General features: G+C 43.4%; 1 protein-coding gene across 1 annotated transcript in view; it reads right to left on the bottom strand.

Annotated features, from left to right (window-relative positions):
* The window catches only part of LOC309440970 (uncharacterized protein), a gene marked incomplete at its 5' end in the record, with an annotated part of 198,039 nt that overhangs the window by 38,710 nt on the left and 139,181 nt on the right, over nucleotides 1-20,148 (bottom strand). Inside the window, 13 exons of the mRNA XM_082055281.1 lie at nucleotides 209-337; nucleotides 1,234-1,365; nucleotides 2,438-2,563; nucleotides 3,016-3,150; nucleotides 4,144-4,278; nucleotides 5,126-5,254; nucleotides 5,603-5,731; nucleotides 8,165-8,296; nucleotides 10,791-10,943; nucleotides 11,886-12,008; nucleotides 12,550-12,672; nucleotides 15,092-15,229; nucleotides 17,824-17,946. Of these exons, the coding sequence (XP_081911407.1) occupies nucleotides 209-337; nucleotides 1,234-1,365; nucleotides 2,438-2,563; nucleotides 3,016-3,150; nucleotides 4,144-4,278; nucleotides 5,126-5,254; nucleotides 5,603-5,731; nucleotides 8,165-8,296; nucleotides 10,791-10,943; nucleotides 11,886-12,008; nucleotides 12,550-12,672; nucleotides 15,092-15,229; nucleotides 17,824-17,946 (1,707 nt within the window). The remainder of the gene's footprint in view (nucleotides 1-208; nucleotides 338-1,233; nucleotides 1,366-2,437; nucleotides 2,564-3,015; nucleotides 3,151-4,143; nucleotides 4,279-5,125; nucleotides 5,255-5,602; nucleotides 5,732-8,164; nucleotides 8,297-10,790; nucleotides 10,944-11,885; nucleotides 12,009-12,549; nucleotides 12,673-15,091; nucleotides 15,230-17,823; nucleotides 17,947-20,148) is intronic.

Raw genomic sequence — 20,148 nt, 5'->3', positions numbered from 1 at the left:
CAATACTTTGAACCTAGATAATTAAGGATTATAACCACCCAGGCTGTGCAAACCCATAAACACACAATTTCAGAAGCAATAAGATTAGCAAAAGTATATTAAAAAACTGTAATAGACTAAGAACAAACAGAGCTTGTTCTTACATTTGCAGTTAAGTCCCTGGGAGAGATACCACGTGCCCTGTGGAGTAAATACGCCTTTGACTTACGGTGTTTGCAGTCGTGGCCAGTCCAGCCAGGGGGACACGTACACTCTCCGGTGATGTGGTGACACTCAGCACCGCTGCTGCAGCTGCATAACAGCAGGCAATTTTGTCCGTAGTAACCATTGGGGCAGGCTGGAAACAGATGAGCAGACTGCAATTTCACCTAGATAATAACTCAGGCACGGACAGATCTTTTCAAACAAGACAGCAACAGCTTGCCCCCTAAAACATGCATTAGCTGAATGCAGAAATCAAAATGGCAAAATGAAAGAAACAGCTGTAATTTGTATACAAGGCGTCTAGGGCCGAGGTCTGAAAAGCGGGAATAGCTTGAGTGACTCTCAGGTACCTCTGCATGTCAGGATCAAGCAGTGGAGGAAAAAACCTCTGTCAAAAGTGATTTTGTGACTAACAAGGAGAACAAATATGGCACCACTGAGGTTTTGCATGAAGCAGCGCTGCCTCTGAGAGCCCATCTATGCCAGCACCACAGCCACACCGAGCAGCCTTTAGTGCCCAGAGGCTGGATAAGGAGCCATGTCATGACAGCACACACCAGTCGCTTGAGCATATTCCCATGGTCTCTGGTGGATCTGCAGAGATAGCACTGATACTACTCCTTCATCCTCACAACTATTTAATCTTAAATTATATACATCGAGGAGTGTTGCTCCAAACATAACCCAAGAGCTGCATCATATGGGTTGGTTGGTCAGCACCTCTTGCCAAGCAGCCAACATTACAATGCAAGTATTGTGGCTGTTACACATTGTGTTCCTAAGTATACATTGCCATATATTAGGTGTAATGATAACATCAATTTAGGATCAAGTTTAGCTTGTCATCTGCATTTATCTGTAATCCCCCCCTGGTAAATCCTGTCAAACACAACCTGGGGAATTCCTGAAGCTGAAAGATAATTTATCTCAGATCAGCGTGTCTAATGTAACAAGCCTCTCACCAGGCAGCAAGAAGGCAGAAATCAAACTGACTCTTTTTTCATGGAGAAGGCTGGTGTGAGGACTTACACACAGAGCAGGATGGCCCCGTGTAGCCGGGGGGACAGTCGCAGGCCCCAGTTTCTCGGTTGCACTGGCCCCCGTTGGCGCAGGGCTCACAGGAGGACTGGCAGTCTGGTCCCCACCGGCCAGCTGGGCAATCTAGGAAAAAAAGCACACAAGATGCTCCCAATGCCATTTTCTGTTGCACGGCAGATTTCTGCTGTTTCCTTGAAGAACTAAAAAAAATAATAGTAAAACTAAGCGGGAAAAAGGATTGTTATATTATCTCTACAGACACAGAGCACTGACACAGTAAACACACTCCTGTGCTGCAGCATGCAAGAACACATCTAAAGAGAGATCCAAAGGCTCTCTTCCAACTTCCATCACTGTGTGTCTGTTTTTTGGTTTGGTTTCTGATACAGTAGCACCAGGAGTGTTTGGATATATCTGAACAATTAACTCCTGCTCTCAGTGAAGGAAATCTGCAGAGGACTGTAACCTGCAGACAGATGCAGGAGGGAAAGCTGCTCTTGTATTTTTGCCGGGCTTAGTGTGGGACAGGATGGTCATCCAGCCCAGGGGAACACAGAGCCCAAACCTCCATTCAGCTCCAGCTCCTTCACCAGGCTCCTGCTCTATGGAGCCGGGAGCCACAGTCTGGGTTCATGGGGGCAGATATTCCTCCAGAATGCAACCGCCAGAACTCTGCAAGTGGTAGAAGAGCATCTTGGTAGTTCAGTGTCACTGAGACATTCTTCAACCCGCTACATAATCACCTGCAATAATGTCCTCTCGTTTCATTTATTCTTCTGTTTCAGGTCCTTCACTTACTGGTTTCACAATAGTTATCTTTAGCCAAGGCCCTTCCACAGCTCCTGAGACACATTGTGTGCCCATGGCAGCACAGTTCCAAGCTCTGATCTGTGACTCAGAGCTTCTGCAATGCCCCAAATATCTCTGTCTGACTTGTATAAACCCAGCCCAGCAGACAAATCACTGTTATTAATTGGAGCAGAGAGACAGGTCAGGGTAACTGAATCACGCTCCCTCCTTTACAACCAATCCCATGTGGTGAATGTCCTATATTTTGCACAAAACTCATCCTTTAGCCATCCTGCAAATTAAACCTATTGCATTGCAGAAGTTTTGCTGGGAAACAGAATAATTGCACTTCTTAACGCTCTGTCAAAGCAAGACAGTCATTACCCTTGTCCAACACCAAACACACCTTGCTCACATGTAGCTCCAGTTTTCCCAGCTGGGCAGATACACTGCCCCGTCTTTGTATCGCACGGTGCTTCTCCACAGCTGCATCTCTGCCTGCAGTTCACCCCAAAGCTCCCTGGCTCACAAGCTGGTCAAAAGAAACCCAAAGACACAATTAGTGAAAACAAAAAGGCATTTTGAAGACATTAGGAGACAGCACCAACAGCAATTTTAAACGGAGCTGTGTTGGTACAAAGTGATCTATGTTATTAGCATCAGTGTCTCAGTGACTGGTGGTCTGTAATTAACTGCAAGAGAGCTCTAGAAAATCTGTGCCTGAAGCTTTAAAAGGAACTACAGTTACCGACAAATGGTAGTTTTAGTAACTGGCCTCAGCCTTGCACCTCAACCTTTGCACACAGAGGGACACAGCAATTGTTGGGCTCTAAATATCAGTTTGGCTTCAGTAAGGAACTGCCAACTCATATTAACAACAAATGTAGCCTTTAATTTGCAACTTCTATATCTGAACATAGGTTTCCCGAGTAAGCTTTCCCATCCAAAGTGCGCCTCCCAGGGAATTATGCAGTGAGTACCTACATAAATGGCATTTTTCTCCATGAAACCCGGGTGGACATGGATGCTTGCAGACTCCTGTCTCATGATCACACAAAACATCAGGAGGACAGTTGCACCTCAGTTTGCAACCAGCCCCATAAAAGCCAGGTGTGCACTCTGGAAAATGCAAGTAGACATAGAAAAAGGAAAGGTTAAAAAAACTGAACAGAAGACAGAAAATAATTTGGCAGAAATTTGCAGAAAATCTATTATAATGTACATTTTAGAGGTGCTGATAAAAAAGTGTAAGTACTTATTAAGCACTCGCATGGACATTTCAAAGAGGTTACTGCTTAAATACAACCCAGAAACAGAGTGGCAGAATACTTAAGGATATATTCAATTACTGCCATTGCAGAATTACTCTTCTTATCTGTCTGTACCTTCTGCTGCTCTATGCCTTGGTACAAAGCCAATGCTGGGTGAGGGATGCTCTCCCCAGAACTGAACACATCACCAAGAACGCTAAAGATATTAAATATCATCACTATTATTCTCCAAACCTCCCAAGAACTAGTGTCAGAAAACCGACACGTTCCTGCCTGCCCAGATTGGAATCTGAAGGGAGAATCTTTATTGCGTTACTTCATTATTGTCTGGAGAGGGCTACTGAGACATGCAAACATGAATGCGGAATACAATTCTCTTTGAACTGCTCCCAAAAACTACAAAGAATAAGTTGAATTCAAAGACCTGCAAATCTGAAGGAAAAATAGCATTACTGAAACCGTTTACCGTAATCCCGCTGCCACAAAACACAGGTTTTGTCACTTATTTACTGTCTGCACGGAAAAAGGAAAGAACAAAAGTGAAAACTCCCACAATCTTCCTAATTTAGGGTTGTATTAGAATTTGGTTTCTAGATGTCTGTTGTCATTTGATGAGGGTAAAACTCCTGTGTTTTTAAGCTGCATTCCCCTTGATGTCCCCCTAAGCCCTGTGATATCAGGCACTCATGGAGTTTGCCGTATGAAAAACCACAGACGAAATAATTAGTAGAATATTAATATATTATCAGCAGCAGTGAACAAAGCAAACGGGAGGAAGAATGAGAAATAATGCTCGGACAAAGGAACGAGCAGACACAGGAAATGCAGCTTTCTGTGATACCTTTCTGGCACTTTTTGCCGTGATAACCAGGCTTGCAGGCGCAGGTCCCGTTCCTCGCGTCGCACTCCAGCGTGTGCTCTTTCACGCACTGACACTCCTCCGAGCAGCCAGCTCCGAACGCCCACCTGGGACACGCTGCAGCCAGAGGAAAAAGAACCGTCAGCTCGGTAATTATGCATGAGTTATTTGAAATCGCACACTGCTGCAGAATGCAAAAAACAAAGCGTTCATTTCACTTTCAGCACATATATCCACATGCCTACAACTGTGCCTATTTAAGTGTGGCTGTGTAAAATATAGTTTATACAAATTCTATATTAAGTATTTCATTTCATTTCATTTCATTTCATTTCATTTCATTTCATTTCAAGCAACATGTGAATGCAAAAAACCAGAAGAGTTTAGCAGCAAACTTAGTTAAGTTTCTGAATGAAAAAATATTTGGATACACTCAAAAGCTTTCATGAAAAAAAATATATCACACAACTGTTTTTCAGTCTTGCATAGATTTTAAGAACAAAACCTGTAAGTGCAAAGAAACTTGAGCATCTATTCTGCAACACTTTCGTTTAGATTGTTTTTATTCTCATTTAACATTTCGCCCTCATCCTGCCCCAGCCAGCCCTGCTCCACAGCTCACATTCCAACCAGATGGGCAGCCACTAATTACTTCCAACCAGACTTCAGCCTCACCGACAACCCTAACTTTAACCTGCCCATCCCAGCCAAACCCTACCTATAGTCCTCACCTTTGTGCATCAGTAAATCTCAGTCCTTATGGCAAAGATTAATTGCTAGAGGAAAAGATTAATGAAGATTCTGGTGCTTGGCGGCATGTGTCAAAGCTCATGTCCTCCTGTTACTCCCAGCTCATTGCAGAACCCCAAGTCCTGCTCATTTTGTATGCAACGCGGAATCTTTTTCAGACCGTTACATTGTGAATGTGTTAAACAAACAGATCCAAAAAATTATGGGGACTTACTCAGATGGCAGAAGCGGCCGTAGAGCCCCGGGTCACACAGGCAGGCTCCGTAGAGGCGGTGGCAATGGCCGTTGTTGGCGCAGTTGCATAGTTTGTTACAATTCTTCCCAAAGAGTCCTTTTGGGCAACCTTTGGAATGCACAAAGACAACGGGACATCAGCTCTTAAGCGTTAAAATACGAACATTAAATCAGCTTTTTTTAGTTGGCGCTTACAAAAAAGACCACACCGACTTTGTTGCTGAGCTTGGGCTCTGCACAGCCCATATTTACAAGGTACTTGTTTTCTCTCACCTTTTGTCCCACCTATTATTTAAAAATAACCACTGCAGGGCAAGCCGCAGGGTTATAGCACATCCTGCACAATGGAGACTGTTCCCATTTGGGCCCCATAGATTTACCAGACACAATTCCATCTAAATTGCAACAAGGGGAAAGCAGTGGCAAGGTTTCAGGATCAAGACGAGGAGAGCCGTACCGTCTTCGCAGAGCTTGCCGTGGACGCCGGGTGGGCAGCGGCACTGCCCCGACACCGCGTCGCAGGAGCCGCCGTTCTGGCACTGGCAAACACCGGCGCAGCCGCTGCCGAACGTCCCGGGGGAACAAGCTGCAGAGAGAGCAGGGGAGGTGAATGGGCCAAGAAATCCTTGCCTCTGCTAGAAATGAAGTGGGCTTAATTTAGGGGAAATTTAGGCTGGATATTAGAAAGAAATTATTTACGGAGATAGTGGTCAGGCATTGGAATGGCTGCCCAGGGAGGTGCTGGACTCACCGTCCCTGCAGGTTTTTAAACTGAGATTGGACATGGCACTTAGTGCCATGATCTAGTCAATGGACTGGAGTTGGACCAAGGGTTGGACTTCATGATCTCTGAGGTCTTTTCCAACCCAGTCGATTCTGTGAAATAAGACTCCGCTCATCAAAATTGAGCAAGGAAAGAGTTCCTTTAGTCAAGCGGGCTCTACATAAAGTCAATATTCTTCTATATAAGGTAATATAGACACATCTAATATTTACTAGATAATTTTAAAGGGACATCTGAATTAGCCAAGCTTATTTATGTGATGTAGGCAAATTCTCCCCTGCATATGCCCTGCTTCACACAATGCACAAGGCTCAAAAAAAGTTGCCTATAAAGTACAAAGCTTAAAAACCAGATCTCAGTTTTGAATATTTGGAGATAAGTATTTTAAACATTTTTTTTTTCCCCTAATACTATTATAAAAACAATGTTGTGTTTTTTTAACATAGTCTCTGAAATTCCCCAGATGATCATGGCAGAAACAGATCCACATCAGCACTGGATTCCTTCCTACAGCCCTCATGGCCCCAGCACAAACCAAATGGCGAAATGAAGCCTTGCTCTGCTCTTTGCAGCCTGAGCGAGCTGAGTAAATACAGTTGCTGGAGTCATCTGACTTAACTGACATTTTATCAATGTACATTAAGAAACTTGACATTTCACATCAATTTCCATTTGGTTTCTTTCGTGCATTACTACAGAAATTTAGTTCCAGTTTTCTCAACTGTTTAGCTTACCTTAACCCCATGAACTATGCTGTATATTGAGAAAGGGAAAGAGCGAAAGCAATCGCATGTAGCTAATTCATACAGATTATACATCGTATTTATCAATGTCAATGCCTACTTCATCAGAGGTTTGGCTTGATAACACAGTCACATTAAAGTTCTTTAAATTCCAGAGGTGAATTCCACCAGATTACATGCATGGATGTCTACTGTAAATATAGACAAATATATTTTTATTGATGAAGTGAACTAAAGAATTTGGATCCCGTCTCGAAATTTTTATAATCTATCCTGAACCACTAGAACACCATGAACAGAAGCAAGAATATCTTAACTTGATAGCTTGAACTGTCTTAGGCAGACTAGAAATTATCATTTTAATCCTCTTCATTCCTATTCTCTCAGCTATCCCCAGCGTTTACAAACCAAACACACGATCAGCCTCCAAAAATAACTACGGGCAGACTGTTGGTTTCAATCATTTGCTGTTTTTTTTCTGTATTTGTGTCCTTGAGATGATGCCTCCTAAACAATATTGATGGTGACTAACCTGAAGACTGCTGTCTAAATAATAATTCTTCATAGTCTATTGGTCTCATCAGTGGTAGCACAGACTTTCTGAGTACGATGCACCATCACACCACGCACCACCTAATGGAGAGACCCATCTCAGAGAGACTCTATGTGAAGGCTCAGACAAGCAACACAAGGTTTGCAGAGCTGCAGATGAAGAACGGTGTGTGGTATGTAAAGAAATCACTGCTCTATCTTTCCAGTTGGTTTTGACACATACTTCTGACCAGTCTTCTGCCAGGAGGTAGGAATGAAAAGTGTGGAAAGCTATTACAAAGGGCACTGGCTGGTTTGGCAAAAAGATGCTGAAAAATACAATTCCCAATGTTGAAAATTAACCATCCCGGGAACATTATGGTAATAATAGAGAGAATGGTAAGGAAAAGAAAAAAAGAAGAAAAATAAACCACCACCATGAACAAAACAAGCCAAACCAAAAACCAAACAACCAAACCAGGCCCAAGTTTACTGACACAAGGAGGGGGAGGGAGGAAAAAAAGGCAATGTGTTGGGATGCTATAATGGAAAAATCAAGTTTAGCATCTATGTCCACCCAGATTGTCAGACCACCTGCCAGGACAGACTTCTGAAAGTCAGCGAGGCAAGTTGTGCAGCAGAGTATGGCAAGGAAACCTTGGCACTTCTCAGCAGCAGAGTGAGCAGAAATGAACAGCAACACAAATCTTGAGGAAGGGACACTGGGCTGCATTGCACTAGAGGGCAGAAACCCCCGTTTGAGGCTTTATGTTGTTTACTGTAACATCCTTTACAATTTCTATCTAATGCGCCCCATTACAATAAAATTATGATCTGCCTATGAGGCAGCTGTGCTCCTTGGAGAGCTTTACAGACTAAATTACAAGTTATTCCTATTTCCTACCTATTTGCAGTGTCACAGCACTAGGAGAAGGCCCCCTCTCAAACACACCGTACTCACTTTCATTGCAGATAACACCCGTCCACCCGGGCGAGCAAACGCAGCCGCTGCGTTCACTGTTACAGCCGCCTCCGTTCAGACAGTCCTCACAGCTCAAGCTGCAGTCGTCCCCAAAAGTGTTATCAAGGCAAACTGAAATGAAAAATAATACAAAAGGTTTAGGTGAAAATACTTCCACAAGCTCTTACCTATTGTTCCAGATGCACGGCTGCAAAAAGGAGCCTGTACAACACTGACACTCTGAAAAAACAAAAGTATCTGTGCTGTTGATATTGGTAGTGTTGCAAATATCAGTCAGTCATTCCAAAAGGTGGTTGCAAATGGAGATGCCCAAATTTTCCTCCTCAAAGTTTAGAGACTAAAGCTGGCACTTTAGTTAGAATTTTACTCCCTTAAATGCTGTAATTCCCCATCAAAAAGCACTTGAACTACTTTTTAAGAGTAAATATTTTGCCTTCAGAAAAAGTGAATTTGAACATAACACTTAATAATACTGTATATAATTAAAAGTATTTATTAGGAGACAGTCTCCTTTTATCCTTACTAGGCTCTCCTTTTTGTTCTTTTATTGCAATAGGTGGATGTTGTGCTATTTAAGCACAGTCAAGTGATATTTTTAACAGCATAGTTTGAATGCTATTCTAGGAAAACAAAGCAATACAGAAAACAAAGCAATATGAAAATGCATTCCTCCCTCACCTTCTCCACCCTCCTTTTCTCCCTTGAACCCAAATACAAGTACACACACTCACTCCCTCATGTTCTATCTTTGTGGGGTCTACTGAGAAACGCATAAAACATAAATGTTACTCTCTGCTAAAATACCTCCATGACAATAAGATCCAAATCCACACGGCCAGTTTATTGCCTTCGAGGCTTTCTGGAGGTGGCTGGAGGCTTTTTGGAAGGGGATTTTGAACGCCACCGGAAAGCGAGCTGGCAGATTCCCGCAGCTAACAGCAAGTCAGCGGGCCGGTTGCTTTCCACCAGCAATTTTCTGTGCGAGGCCAGATTTCCTCTAGGTCACAGCACCCAACTGTTCATGTTTTTGAAGCTGAACAAATGCCCAGGCTTGCAGGGACATTCAGAATCCCAGTGCTCCTGCTTGGAATGGGTTGCAAATTCATACTCAGGAGAAGAATACAGATTACCATCAAAAACCTCAGGTTTCAATATTAAAAAGTGGTTCAAGCTATAGAAAATATTTAATTGCTTGCACCAGCATACTGTCAAAACATAGTTTTTAAATAATATAGATAACAGCAGAAAAATCTATCTGAAAGCATAAGGAATAAATTAATATTTGGGAGGTAAACAAAGTTGATAAGCCATTAAGCATTCCATTTCTCTATCACCTTTTCCTACAAACCACAATGTGCTGCAAAGCCTCAGCTTTAGAAAAAGTGCAGGTGCTCAGCTATGACTGATAACACCCAAACTTATGTGGCTAAATATAAATAAAACATGAAAAAACTGGTCAATAAATATTTGATTGTGGTTTCTAGGCCTGATAATTTTGCCCGTGGTTATCTCATTTATCAGTTTCCCAGTCGGTTATCTGTGTCGCTGAGTCCGGCTGGATGCTTTGTGATTTGGGAGGTCTTAAACAGTTTTGTTCGCAAAAAGAAGTTAATTTTTTATTAAAGCCAAGACCAGTTCCTGATTTTTGCCTGTAGGGCACAGTCCTCGGATGAGTAATTAGAGCTCATACAAAATCACAGGACAAACATAACAAATATAAGAGATATCATTCCTCCCTGGTGACCCACCAGCACTTACTGCACTCCAGCAACCACACAGTTTCAACTCATAATACTTATAAGTGGTGAAGCTTCCACCTTCAGATGGAAAGACCAAACTCACATACAGTACAGGTGGGTGCAAAGCTGCTTTCTAGAAGACACACGGACTTGTCTGTTTGCACCCAGCTCCTGTGACCATGTGTACTCATGTGTCCTGTTCACCACCACTTGTGCCAAGCGCTTGGCCGGCCTGAGCTCTGCACAGATGGGTTTGTGCTTTTCCTGGGGAACGTGCCCAAAACATCAAAAGAGATCTGAATCTCGAGAGGATTATTCTCCCCCCGCAAACAAGAATGTACATATCTTAAGCAACAATACTTGCAATTCATATAAAAGGGCTTGTAAACACACACACATCCCCAAACCCTCTTTGCTAGCTCTAGGAGAAAGGGAGTGTTTCCCAAGGGCTTGTTCTCAGTAGAAGAGCTTTGGTGGATTTTGTGCATTGCAATAACCCATGCAACCCTCTCGTTCCTGAGATCTCTCTGTTCCCTCTGTGTTGTTGTGCAGACACCCTGTTTTTCCAAGCAGCCTCCCAAACCTTTCTTGCTGGGTTGCTCTCTTTTCCCACACCTGCCTCCACATCCATCCCCACTGTGACCGGGGAGCCTCCCTGTTCCCCAAATGTGTCCCAGTTATGATGGGACATGTGGCAATGCCCCCTCCCTGCTGGTGTGGAGGACAGGCAGAAAGCAGCATTGATGCTCACCCCTCCTCTGCTCCTCCTGTTGCCTTCAGCCCAGCATCACCCTCACCCCAAATCCTCTTTCCGAGACTATTCCCCCATTCGCCGCGCCAACTAAAAGCATTGCTCATTCACTCACCGACCCTGTGCACCAGGCTGAGCTCTCCCCGTGGGTCTTCATCATCGTAGAGGGCACCGAGCGCGTAGTGCAGGAGCTGGGGGGGATCTCTGAACTGCAGCCCCGGAGCCCCCGCGAACCCCACTGTATCCTCTGCATCCTCCCCACCTAGGGCTGACACACAACAACCATGAGGACGCAGCCCTGAGGCTTCCTCTGCAACACTCTTCCTCTCATTTATGTCTTTTTTTGGTAGATTTTCCAGCTAGAGCCCTGTGCAGTCTGCACAGCAATCACAGACGATTCATTTTCTCATCTGTATTTATAAACAGAGTTTCTGCCATTGAAAAAAGAGGAAAGGGTGAAGGAAAAAAATGCATAAAATCTTTCTCTCTCCTTTCTTCTGGAAATAAACTCTGGTCCTGGAGAGTCCAAAAATATTAAATGGGGACTTTAATTTTCCTTGCTTGAAGTTTGAGATTATTTTTAGTTAATGAAGGCCGTTACTCTCATTCATTTTGGAGATGACAAATATAGAGTGAGGCTGGCTGTCCAATTTGTTTTCAGAAAAAACGAAAATTTGAGCCTTAAAATGATGGGAAATCAATTGGCTTTCTTTTTGGAGTTGGTTAAAATATCAAACTCTTCCTAAAATTTAGCAGGTACTAAACTTGGTTATAAAATTAAGTTGCTAGGCTAAACTATGTACTGGTTACACTGGCAGAAATCCAGAATCACAGCACTGACTTCAGTGGAAAACTCGTCTTGGTTTACCAAAGCAGAATCTGGCTACCTCTTTGCCACAGGATGTTAAAACTTCATCAAAAAGTACAAGAAAACTGTTAAAATAGTACTTATTTCTAAACCACAAGGTTTAGGTTTTCAAACATGCCCAGAGGATTTAAGTGTTCATCTCCCGTAAATCTTTGGCAAAACCCATTACTTGAAAATGAACTTGGGATCCACATATTCCACATGGCTCTACCCTGGCTACAATCAAAGATGGTTCAAGTTGGGCTCTCGAAATCCCAGGATCTGCAAAATATCTCAATTGTTTTCTAATTCTAAATCAGTGAGAAATACTTTAATGGCCTTCACAATGTAAAAATAACTTACCGATGCAGGACTGTCTGTTAACACCAAGCCTGTAACCTTCCTTACATGCACATTCGTATGAACCCAGAGAATTAACACAAAAATGGTCGCAGTTGCCATTATCAAGAAGACATTCATCCACATCTAGAAAAAACAGATACAAATGCTGATTAGGTGCAAGTAACTCTGTTTGGAGAGTGCACTCTGTGCACAGAAGAAAAGCTGATTTTCTTAGTACTTTCTCACTAGTATTAGAGATATTAAATCATTTCAGGGCAACGTGGAATAGATTATTTCACCAATGGTTCTGTCTCAGGTGAAAACAGCTGCTTTGAAAGCTGTTAAGCTACGTTGGTCCTTTGGTGATTTTGAGGGCTCTGCTTTTGTAGGAGTAGTTTTTAACATGCATCAATATTTTGTCCATGGAGAGAAGAGGAAAAGTTCCTCTCTGCTGGCTCTTCTCCCACAGCTCCGCTTCTCCATGCTGGATGTTGGGTTATTACTGCATTACAGCCTCACAAAAGGAAATTACACATTTGTAAAACCTTATCAGCAAAGCCGGCATACGGTCACTGATTCTCTTATTAGAGAAATGCCCGCAAAGCCCTGGGATAAGCTTTAACAGCATTTCTTCCTCCCGCTGTTGTGCTTAGTTAGGCCAAACCGTGGGTATCAAAACACTCACCGTCGCAGGCGCAGCCGTCGGCGTTGGGCTGGAACCCCGCTTTGCAGGCACACTCGTACCCCCCCGCATAGTTGATGCAGAATTGGGAGCAGCAGGACTCTCCCGTCGCGCACTCGTCCAGCTCTGCGAGGAAGGGGCAGCTCGGTCAGCCCTTTTGCTCGTTTTTGCTCGGTAGCTTCTGCGCTTTTCAGCACAAGCGTTTGTCCCCTCTCCCTTCACTCACGTCAAACACTCTGTATCCTGACAGCAGCTCTTTTTCCTTCTCCCACAGCACCCAATACCCTCCATGTCCAGGGAGAAACATCTTTTCTGCAAGTCTTAGCTGCCACAAGGTGATTCACAAAACAGACAACAACTAGGTCTCACCAGCTCACAAATACCTATTGAAGGTTTTCAGCCTGGAGAAGAAAAGGCTCTGGGAAGACCCTATTTTGGCCTTTTAGTACTTAAAAGAAACCTATAAGAAAGATGAGGACAGACTTTTTAGAAGGGAATGTTATGACAGGACACGTGGTGATGGTTTTAAACTAGAAGGGGGAGATTCAGGTTAGACATGAGTCAGAAATTTTTTACAACAAGGGTGGTAAAACCCTGTCCCAGGTTGCCCAGAGAGGTGGTGGATGAACCATCCCTGGAGACATCCCAGGCCAGGCTGGACGGGGCTCTGAGCAACCTGAGCTGGTGAAGATGTCCCTGCTCATGGCAGGGGTGGCACTGAGGGAGCTTTGAAGGTCCCTTCAACCCAAACTGTTCTATGATTTAAAAGTAATCTACATTTAACCATTTGGAGTTTTTCACATTCGACCTTATTTGGTGCAAACTAACAGTGAAACAACACTCTGATCCAACAACACATTGCTGGACATTAGCAGCCTGCAAGGTGCAATTGTAGTTTTTGGTAACTCATTGTCCATTGCCTTATCCTGCCCTGTGTCCATCCTGAAATTGGTATCGTTGCCACCACTGTTCTGGTGATTAGATACAAGAATCGAGCTGTTATCTTTTCACTGCAGGCTCTCAGCTGATCTCAGCCCCTGCAACCTGCTGAGGGGGTTGGTGGCCATCCAAGGGCCACCTTGTCAGTGCTGAGTCTGCAAAATGCTTTTGAATGTTACCCAGACAAGCAGCCAGAGATGGGAAAGGTCAGTGTCTCAATTAACCTTGGAAGGAGTATCAACATTGTTAGGAAACACTGACAGAAGAAAGAGGAGAAAGAAAACGTAATTAATCAATCGAGGTGAGGAGGTCAGTGTGAAAATGATTAATGCAGGTTATTTGAACGTGGAGTGTTCTTCAGAGGTGTCAGAAGCCGAGCTCCTCTGCAGTGCATCAGACGATGCCCTGCTCTAGGGTCTAGCAACAGTCCCTTGTTGGTGTAGGAACGTGAAACATGCATCCAACAAAAAGGAGATTTTTTGCTGTTAAGAGCAGCTTTTCATGTCCTCAGCCTTGCCAAACCCTCCCCCTGTGCTCTCCCTTCCCTTGCTGTGGCCAGAGTAACCGCTGCCCTCTGAAATCTCCATCAGCAGGTGCCTGGGTCGGGGTGCGGGCAGGAGGCAGCTCTGCTTCCCCTCATCGTACACTAACAGGACTGTACGACCCATCCCACCCCTGCCAGGCTCTGCATCCAAATCCACCTCCTTCACCTCCTTTACTTTTACTTTTTAAGCTCCAGCATTAATTACCCTCACAGACCTCAGTTCTTCCCTCTGCCCCTGCTCCTTTCTTCCTCCTGCACTTGGCCTTTTTTGTTGCAAAACTCTTCTTGTCTGTAATGCCTCTCACATTTACCACAGCTCCCACTCTCTGTCCCTCCTCACATCTTACTACACTGCTTTGGGATGCCTGCTCTTTATTTTTTCCCTCTTCTTGGCTACTCTTTAAAATTTTAATGGCATAGTGACAGCAAGTCTAAACAAGAATGAGATACAGTTTGCATAGCAGAAGCTGTAAACAAAACAAAAAAAAAAAACCCACATCTTAAAATCGTTTGAAAGATGAAGGAATTTTTAAGCTCTTCTCTCAAAATAAAAACAAATCTAACTCTATAGCTTTCCCTTTCTAAGTGAGACTTCTCACAGCCAGAAGTGTAATCTCATCGCTGAACAAATCTGATGGAAATACAGCAACTTCCATAAGACAAAGTGGAGTTTGTGCTTGAAGCACTTCAGAAGAGCTGAGCCAGAGCTAAGCCTCTTCCACTGAGGAAGGGAAAGAATAGAAACAAAAATCAGCCAAGTGATGCTTGGGCTGGACACAATGAGATAAAGCCACCACAACTGGTAATGCACCACGGTGTCACCTTCCATTTGGGAGGCAGAACTCCTACCCCTCATTAATTAATAATCCCAGCAAAGACGCAGAGCAAGGCAAGCCGGAGCAGCGGCTGAGGAAGCGCCAGAGGACAGTATTAATTAAAACCTGCAGGAGAAGGGCAGGGGATGGGAAGGTATTTCCCTGAGTGACAGCTCTCCTGCAGGCTCCCTTCAGTGAGACCTGTCCCACCTGCTCCCACCGAGATGCAGCATTCGCCGTGGATTACCTGCGCACGTTTTGCCATCAAAATCGAGGCGATAGCCGTCGTCGCAGGAGCAGCGCGGCCCCGCAGTCGTGTGCTCGCAGTGATGAGAACAGCCGCCGTTGTTGTCCTGGCAGCTATCAACAATTTCCATTTCGATGCCTTGCGGAGAAATAAATCAAAAGGATGTTAAAACGCAAGCGCAGGGGGAGAGTCACCAGAGAATAAGCCTTCTGTAAAAAAGCATCCGTAAGCTGGCTGCTGTAGCAGAAAATATAAACTGCGCTCCCACACACACCTGGGAAGAGCACGTCTTGTAGTCACCCAACTCCAGATATTTGTCTCTTTGTGTCATAACAGCGGATGCTCTTGACTTTGGTAAGGTGAAGCGGGTTCACTGTTTCAGCAGTCTGCCTGCTATGGCAGTGTTCACAGGTTTCCCGAGTTTTACACTTTGTTTGAACACAACACCGAGTTCTACCCTTGCCCCAGAGGAGGAAACGAACCATCTGAGGAACCCAAGTCGTTCAGCTCAACCCAGAGAGCTTATGCTTTTAGTTTCCTATGCAAATGGGAAAGAGTTGGGTCCTGAAACATGCACCAAACACAAATGCCTTAAAATTTTCATAGCAGAGTCCTCTTGCTAAGCCTGACATCTAACCAGAAAGCAAAACAATATGCAGGTTTTGACCTGAGAATATCCCTTCAAGGGGGCACATGGAAGATCCTCTGCTGAGACTTTGTCCCCCTACAATTAAGACAGGGTGGTGGCACGATGCTGTCGTCAGCCCTCTTTACCCTGCCAGAGCCCCCCACCCTCGGTTGTGATGGACAGTCCTCACAACTGTTGACCAGGTCCAGTGGAAACCCTCCTAGAGGAAAGCAAACATCTGTCAACCTCATTTCCACCAAGGTACTTCAGTAAATGATTTCTTTAGGATGAGAAGAATACATAAGTTCAGTTATCAAGCTTCACTTGAAAAATTAGCCAGATTGTCTTGTTACAAGAGTTATTTAGAGAGAAATTAGTTTCCCATATTATGTAGGAGAAGTGAGAAACACTCTCCGTAACAGAGTCACCACACTTCCAGAAACACCTGGCTGCGCGGAGGCCATCACATCTGGTACAGAAGTGATGTACAGATGTACAGATGTACACTTCCCCACCGCCATGGCTCATGGGCACTTTTGTGTCAGTGGTTCTGATCTCTTTTTGTGTCCCCAGGGCACAACCTGTATGTCGACAAACTGGAAGAGAGTATAAATCAGAAGACCATATAGTGAGGGTTACATCTCATGCATAGCATGATTATTCGCACCAGGGAGAAGAAATTTACTCTCCTGCCCTGTCTGTTAAGCTGGGATTTAGAAAACTCAGTGATCAAACACAGAATATGGCTTTATGCACTATCTTTATCATTTGCTTTGTCTCAGTTCTTCATCAGTAAAACTGGGATAACAGCTCTTCCCCGTGCCACTGGGGAAATGAAAGAATAAACAAAGATTGTAAATTGCTCAAACACTGGGATAATCCTGGTCATAAATATATGCAGAATGTTTTTATTTTTATTGTTTGCTCTGTAATATTGTGCACAAGGCACAGAGAAGCACCATCCCCTGAGATTTGCTGAACATCAAGAAGAGATATAACCAGAAAATCAAAATGAAATCTAAGTGGTCTAAACCACATTTTTACCCCCATAACAGATCATTTCATATCTATACATTAATTGCATTTTCTCCACCATTGCACCACTCACAGTTCCCCATCACCTATGAAATAATTCTCCAGGATGTCTCCCACATAATTGGTTTTTGTTTTTAATGTATGTTAATGCTTTGAAACCGAATTTCATCCTTATTAAGTATTTCTTACACACGCATTCTTAAAGCAAGCATTCATCCTCTGGCGTGCAGCATATTTTCCTAAGGAAATTCTGCTGAAAGTTCTTGCACAGTGTTATTAGATGGAACAATCTTTGCCCACCTCCTTGCTAAAACAGGTCATGCTTTTGTCTGCATTCCAGTGAGCTTATGTTAGGTCCATAATAACACCAACTCTTCCACATCACATCCTTTATTAATCTGAATTTGCCCTCAAGGACAACCCAGGGATTACCTATCAACTAACGGCACTGGGAGTCAGTCCCCTTCTCAATAAAAGCAGTGCTGATTAAAAAAACACCAAAACACTGGTAAGAGGTAACTATATGATGGAAGACAACAGGGCTCAGCATCATTTTAATTTGGGAAATTTTAGTTGTTCAATTTTTTCTTTTCATCCCCAATTTTGCCCTCTTTTTGTTGTTTTTTTTAAGAGTCTACTGAAGAGTGTCAATAATCTCAGGAGAAACATAAATAAACCTGGACAAAGACAAGAGGAGAACATCATATTGGTTTTCTCTTGCGTCAGATCCAGAATATAAGAAAACTGGGAGGAGCGGGCAAGAATGAGTACATTTCATAGAACGGCAATACATTTTGGTAGCTCTGCAATAGAATTGACCAGACTCTGAAGATAAACCAACAGGGTATTTGATCTTTGAAATGCAGTAAATAAGGTCTGTGAACATAGGCTCAGGAATGTATCAAGCTGCAAAACTAGCAGTAGGAGAAGATGAAGAAAATAGCGTTAAGCTTGAGTTTTTGCATGCGTTTCTTTTGCTGGGAGTGCTAATCCAACCGAATTAAAAATGGAGCATAGCAGTTTGCAGATAAAACAGCCTGAAATGCGGAGCTGTACAAGTGTCACTTACGGTAGCACTGCTTTCCATCAGCCCCCAGCTCGAAGCCAGGATTACAGACACAGGTGAAGGATCCCGGAGTGTTCACACAACGATGAGCACACCTGGCGCTCCCTTCTGCACACTCATCAATGTCTACAAAGCAGAGAGAAAGGCACATACATCCATTTGGATATTAAAATTAAAACAAAAATACTGCTCCACACACATACGGGCGTATTTCCAAACATCTCTGGAAAGAGCATCCTGATATTAGTCTACAAATGACAGCATCTGGTGAATGCAAATAGTGCCATGATCTAGTCAATGGACTGAAGTTGGACCAAGGGTTGGACTTGATGATCTCTGAGGTCTTTTCTAACCCAGTAGATTCCTTGATTCTGATTCTGTGAACACTGAACTCACAACGTTATTCTCCAAAATAATATTATTTTTCTAAAGACTGAACCTTTCACCATCAGTATGTTCAACATCAGACATTATATTTACAGTATCAGCCAAAGTAGCTTGTTTATTATTCCTAGAACAAGACCAAGAGCAAAAGAAGCCACACGAACACCTCAGAAAAAGGTCCTATCTCCTCGTACCCTAAAATTATCCCCTAGGTCCTCACAGCCATGACATTTAAATTAATGGAGCGGGAAATATCTGATTATTTCCTGAACGTCAAATAATTTGGATTGAGTGGTGGCGGGGTCTCAGCAGGTAGGTTGGAGGCAGATCTTCTCTGTCACATCCCTGAATCCTGCAGCTCCTTCCACAAGAAGTCCAGCAGGGAGGCATCGACTCTACCAGAGGATTTTCACCCCACCAGTAAGAAAAGGAAAGAGGTAAAGAGCTGTAGGTGGGGAGAGTGTTCTTCACTGAGTCGTCTGTCAAGCAACCTGTTCCTCAGCTTTACACTCACTAGGCTCGCTTTAAAGTTAAATGCCACCAAAGGCATGCATCTTCCTAAAATCTCAGTGGAGCATAAAAATACTTTTAAGGGATAATTATTGAGAAAAAAAATAAAAAGCAAAGCAAAAACTTGTACTAAATACTGCTGTGATGGAGCACAGCTGCAGAAAACACCAACCTCTGTGCAAAAACCGGCATTATCTTGCACATGGCACCCCCCCAATCCACCTCCTGCTCCTTCTCTTGTTCTGGCATTTCGCTTGCAAAACACAGATTATTTATCGCACCGATCCTGGGTCAGTGTCTCGCACACAGGAGAGAACAGTCTGTTGTGCAGCTCCTCATCTTTTAACAGAGCAAACCACTTTCTAACAGTTCTTTTTTCCTCCGTATGTGCTGTACCCGGTGGTGTACTCGTGGCCCCTGCACTCGAACACAAGTAGCTCTACGAATGCAATCAGCCGACTTGCAAAAAGAGGCCCCGGGCAGCGCAACCACCACACAGCGACTCATGAAAATTTCAGGATACGTGACAGCTTCTCTGAAGCAGCAATGCGAGTAGCCGCTCTTTAGAATAAAATGGGTTATTTCTCCTTTTCCCGTCATTCATTGTCATTCCGCGAGTGTGTTGGCCAACGCTGTGAATGTTCTCTTCCCTTTTTCTGCTTTTTCAAATAGAAAAACAAAAAGTTGCAAAACTGAACCACAGCCACCATACTGGATGTGTTTCTCCGTATCTTGTAAATACAGCAAATAGCTAAAGCATGACACTTTAGTTGCCCTCTGTCTCCTAACAGCTCGGTTTCCAAAGAGCCAAACACGAGTTTGAATTTTGCAAAAGACACTGAATAATTTCTAGGAGTAAAAACCAATCATTGTATTCCCAGGGTAAGACATAACACAATGATTCAAAAGACTGTTGCCATGAGCTTGGAAAGAAAATTTGTTCCAATATAGAACACTGCAAGTAACCTAGTGCTTCAGTTTATACATAAATTAACAGAATTGTCAACATGTATCTGAGATAAAATGAGTGACGTGCTGACCTTAGTATTAAACCCCTTGCTGTTTCCATTGCTTTATCATCAATGGAGTGTCTACGCTACTTGAAGCTATCTTGATTTTTCAGTAACCTTACTCATGAGTAATCCCAGGCAGAGAAGGGAATGCTACTCACAGAAGTAGAATACTTAGGGTAGGAAGTAAGTAATTTGCAAAGCATTCAGCACCCTCTGTACACAAGACAACAATTTAAGTATTGGCAAAATTTTGGCCAAGTTTTCAAAAGGAAGAGTTTAAAATTAGTGTCTGAATACGTACCCTGATCCTGACAAGGCTGTTAAACATCTGTGCACCGCAAAGACCACAAGTGTTTTTTACTTCATGAAACTGATAAACTATCTAGCTTCCAAGCATCATATTGAAAGAGAAAAGCAGATA

The sequence above is a fragment of the Streptopelia decaocto genome (assembly GCF_964273445.1).
Source record: "Streptopelia decaocto genome assembly, chromosome: 6".
NCBI classification, from domain to species: Eukaryota; Metazoa; Chordata; class Aves; order Columbiformes; family Columbidae; genus Streptopelia; species Streptopelia decaocto.
Note: the sequence above shows the minus strand (reverse complement) of the source record. Positions and strands in the feature narration are given on the sequence as shown.